Source organism: Arachis ipaensis, chromosome B03 (genome assembly GCF_000816755.2).
Source record: "Arachis ipaensis cultivar K30076 chromosome B03, Araip1.1, whole genome shotgun sequence".
NCBI classification, from domain to species: Eukaryota; Viridiplantae; Streptophyta; class Magnoliopsida; order Fabales; family Fabaceae; genus Arachis; species Arachis ipaensis.
The window spans coordinates 129,157,434-129,161,700 of NC_029787.2; the positions used below are offsets into that span (position 1 = coordinate 129,157,434).

Sequence of the window (4,267 nt, forward strand, 5' to 3'; positions counted from 1 at the left end):
TGTTTTTATAATTTTTAACTATTAATTTTAATTATAAAAAATATATATAATATATATAATTATGATTAACTATTAAAATTCACTTAAACACGGTATACTTAAAAGCTTTCCTATATAATATACAGCGTTGAAAGTATGGCAGACAAGAAAACGACGTAACAGTTCTTTTAAACGAATGTCAAAAAGAAAAAGGTGCAACTACCAACTTTAATTTGAAGGCATGATGATGATTACCGCATTAATTAATGAATGAAAAAGAATTAATAGTTGATCTTATTCCATTGTTTGGGGCGGGGAAGAACCAATTTATGTTATTTTCAACTAATAATGACCAACATTAAACTCCGGAATTTTGTTTTTCATCTACAAATTGCGGTGCAACGGATCAGACACTAGTGTTTTATTCATCATCCGGTGAATATGAAGCACGCAATTGTGTCTTTCTGCAGCTTCAAGATCAGCAATATAACTTTGGACAATTTTTATATGAAAAAGTCTAAGGATCAATAATTTTTGTATTTTTTGGCCAACACTTAACCATCAAAATAAAAGTGAGTGATTTTCTATTATTAGATGTAATCTCACATCATTAAAAATACTATTGATGGCCAATTGATGGTTACAAAATACCAAAATTACTGATCTTCTAGCATTTCTCTTTTTATATATATAGAGATAATAGATAAAAAATTAAAAGATTAATTTGACTTTTAATCTTAAGTCAAACAAATTTTATTATCGAGAATTTAATTAATATAATTAAAAATATAAAGACTCAATCCGCATTCTTTTTATTTTGTTGAAAAACAATGTGATCCTTTCTCTAAAAGAAAAGGACATTTTGACAATTTGACTCTCAGTATTATTATTTTGAGATAATACAATTTTTTTATTAAAAAAATTCGTCAAATGTTAATAAAAATTAATTAATTTTGTGATACTTTATTTTGTAATTTCTGAAAATTTAAAACCCTCGCAAACTATAGTTTTTGTTGGAAATAATGGTTTTAAACTCTATAGATCATAAATAAAATTGTCACAAAATGATCATTTTATTAATATTTCATTGAATTTTTAACAAAAAGTTCGTATTGTCTTAAAAGAATAATATTAAAGATGAAGCGTTTTTTTTTAATAAGAGATAACATCGTCTTTTGTAAAAATAAACCAGGACTAAATTCAGTAAATTCAATATTTACTCTTAAAAAATTGTAGCTATTTTTTTAGTATTTTTTTAATATAAAACTTGAATTGGGCCATTGGGGATCATTATGAAACCTATTAAACTACACTTCTATATTAGCCCATGACAACAATAAAGAAGTCTTGTGCTCTGCGTATGTTTTAGCAGTTTCATCTGCACTCTTATTGCGCTCCACGCGCCCTCTTTTTTTTTATCGCGCTCTATGCGCCATTTGAAGTTATTGCGTCATACGTACGCATTTTTTGAAGATCGCTGCTCAAGTACAGCATCTCCTTTTATATTTTTGCCGCCAGCAGCTCAAGCTCCGCTGTGCGCATTTTTTGAAGATCGCTGCTCAAGTACAGCATCTCCTTTTATATTTTTGCCGCCGGCAGCTCAAGCTCCATTGCGCGTATTTTTGAAGATTCGCTGCTCAAGTACAGCATCTCCTTTTATATTTTTGCCGTCGGCAGCTCAAGCTCCGCCGCACGCATCTTCCTCCGCGTCACTACGTCAGAGGCGTCTTCCTCAACAATTTCATTGGAACTTATCCAAGCTGTGGATTATTGACATCTTCCATCCACCAGCTTGCGGGGGCATATTAAACTACACTTCTATATTAGCCCATGACAACAATAAAGAAGTCTTGTGGCCCACAAATTCAGCCCAACAGAATACACAAATTAAATTATAATTTAGTCTTTATCTTATCTTATAGTTATCTTTATCTTTATCTCTATCTTATCTTTATTTGCTTTTATCTTTCATAGGACAATGCTCTATATATATTTAGTTTTACCCTCATAGTTTACAACACACTTTAGTACAATTCAATCAATCAACAATCAATAAAAGTTCTTTTCTTTGCTTTTCCTATTCTTTCACAATTTTATCACGTCAAGTCTAACCAACATAATTAACGTTTAACGTTTTTCATATTTTTTAACAATTTAATTAGTATTAATTAAATATAAAAAAGCTGGGTTATGTTTGTATGTATGACTATTCATTTTAAAACTGCTGCTGTATGTATATAGTAAGGAACAGATGATGATGTGGATGATGGTAAGTAAAGAAAGAAAAATATATAATAGCAACATTTATTATATTACTAGATCCATATATAGTATAGATCAGTGAACCATATTACATACGATTTGGAACCTACACCCTTTTATTTCTTACAACTTAACCGAGTTGCTACATAAGTGATGCAGTGTAAAATTAAAGGATAGAAGAAGGTGCAAAGATCAGAAAATATGATGGAATGAGGAGGATGGGAGGATTAGACAGCGTTGACGGCGATTTTCATGCCGGACTCGCAGTGGCCAGGAAAGTTACAGATGAAGTAGTTCTGTCCCCTAACAAGCCTGATCTGATCTTTCCCCGATCTGTACACTTTAGCTCCTGCCGGTGTCCTGCAGCTATCATACCCTCCTCTGTTCACTGCCACCACATTGTGTGCTCTTGGGTTGTAACTGAATACTACACAACCACGCAACAAAATTATTTGTCAAAGAGATCATAACTAACATTATTTTAAAGAGTAAAGTATCGTTTTTGTCCCAAACGTTTGGGTTAAATTCTATTTGTGTTCCTAATGTTTAAATTGTCCTATTTGTATCCCTAATGTTTATAAAAGTGATTCAATGTTATCCTGCCGTCAATTACACATCATGAACGCTTTAGTTTGAGTTTTAAAAATATTTTCTTGAAGTTAGAATACAAATGTCTGGGATAGAATCGATGATCCACTCCGAAAAATAACTCATCAAAAGTTGAAACTAATTCCTACAACATTTACATAATTCACTTTTTTAGGAACATAATTGAATCTAAACACAAATAGTGGGTATAATATTAAAATTGAACACATCCAAGTGAGATTTAATTGAGAATGAATACATCCAAGTGAAAATAATTGAAAAATATAATCTGATTTGTTAGTATAATTGATAGTAGGATAACATTAAATCATTTTTATAAACGTTAGGGATACAAATAAGACGATTTAAACGTTAGAGGCATAAATAAGACTTACCCCAAACGTCTGGGACAAAAATAATACTTTACTCTTAATTAAACAATATATATTTCAATAAATCTCTAAAAAATTTTGTATCAAACGATTTTGTTTTTGAAAAACTTTTATTACGTTAAGATTTTTTAATTTTATAGGTCTTTTTATTTTTATAAAATTAAAAAATTTTAATATAATAATTTTTTTTAAAAACAAAAACGTTTCACATAAAATTTATTAAGAATTTATTGGAGTATCCACTCTTAATTAAATATAGAGTTCTGCCAATGACTTATTTGTACAATGTGTAAAATGAACATCATCCATAATATTAAGAATAACTATCCGAGTAATAGAGATAATAAACATCTCATATCATAAAATCACTCATCCTAAAAGATTAAACTGAACTCTGATACATGTCATGATACTACTAATGGAGTAATAGTTATATCTCTAATACTCCCTAAACCTCCGTATATTCCATACTTTCCCTTAAATATGTTAAATTATCTGGTAATTCTTACCGAGAGTGTCGCCGGCTCTAAAGCGCTTCCCTCTGGGCCAGCCGACGGTATTGAAGGTCCAACCAGCTGCATCTCCAACGGTGTACGTGGCAGCATCAGCCATCTCGACCACCATCAAGCACAGTACAAGTGCCACCATTATTGCACTGCCTCTTCCCACTGCACCCATGTTATTAATTAATAACACCTAGGTAACTCGAAAACTTAGTTCTAGAGAATACTATAGATATAGATAGATATATCACAAACGTTTCAGTGTGCATTTTGGAATGAACAATCATGTAAGGTTTTATAAGTGAGGATTTAGGACTCTGTCTTTAGCTTGGTGGGTAGGTGGTTGGATAGAGGATGGTAAATACCATTGCAGGCCCCCCTAAATCCGTTCATTTTTTATTGTTATTAATTAATATCAGAATTTGTCTTTGAAAAGGTGATTGTTTAATTTATTTTTAAATATATATTTTGTGTATTTTTATTATATATTTTAAATAATAATTAATTTAGTGACTAATTTTTAATATAAAAAAATTTTTAAGT

At 30.4% G+C, this 4,267-nt stretch overlaps 1 protein-coding gene across 1 annotated transcript; it reads right to left on the reverse strand.

Annotated features, from left to right (window-relative positions):
- On the reverse strand, positions 2,254–4,010 carry LOC107634750 (basic blue protein). Its single transcript, XM_016338176.2, has 2 exons — positions 3,731–4,010; positions 2,254–2,668 (listed from the first exon to the last, which is right to left on the reverse strand). Exons 1-2 carry the CDS (start codon positions 3,897–3,899, stop codon positions 2,469–2,471), a joined length of 369 nt encoding a protein of 122 aa, XP_016193662.1. The 5' UTR covers positions 3,900–4,010; the 3' UTR covers positions 2,254–2,468.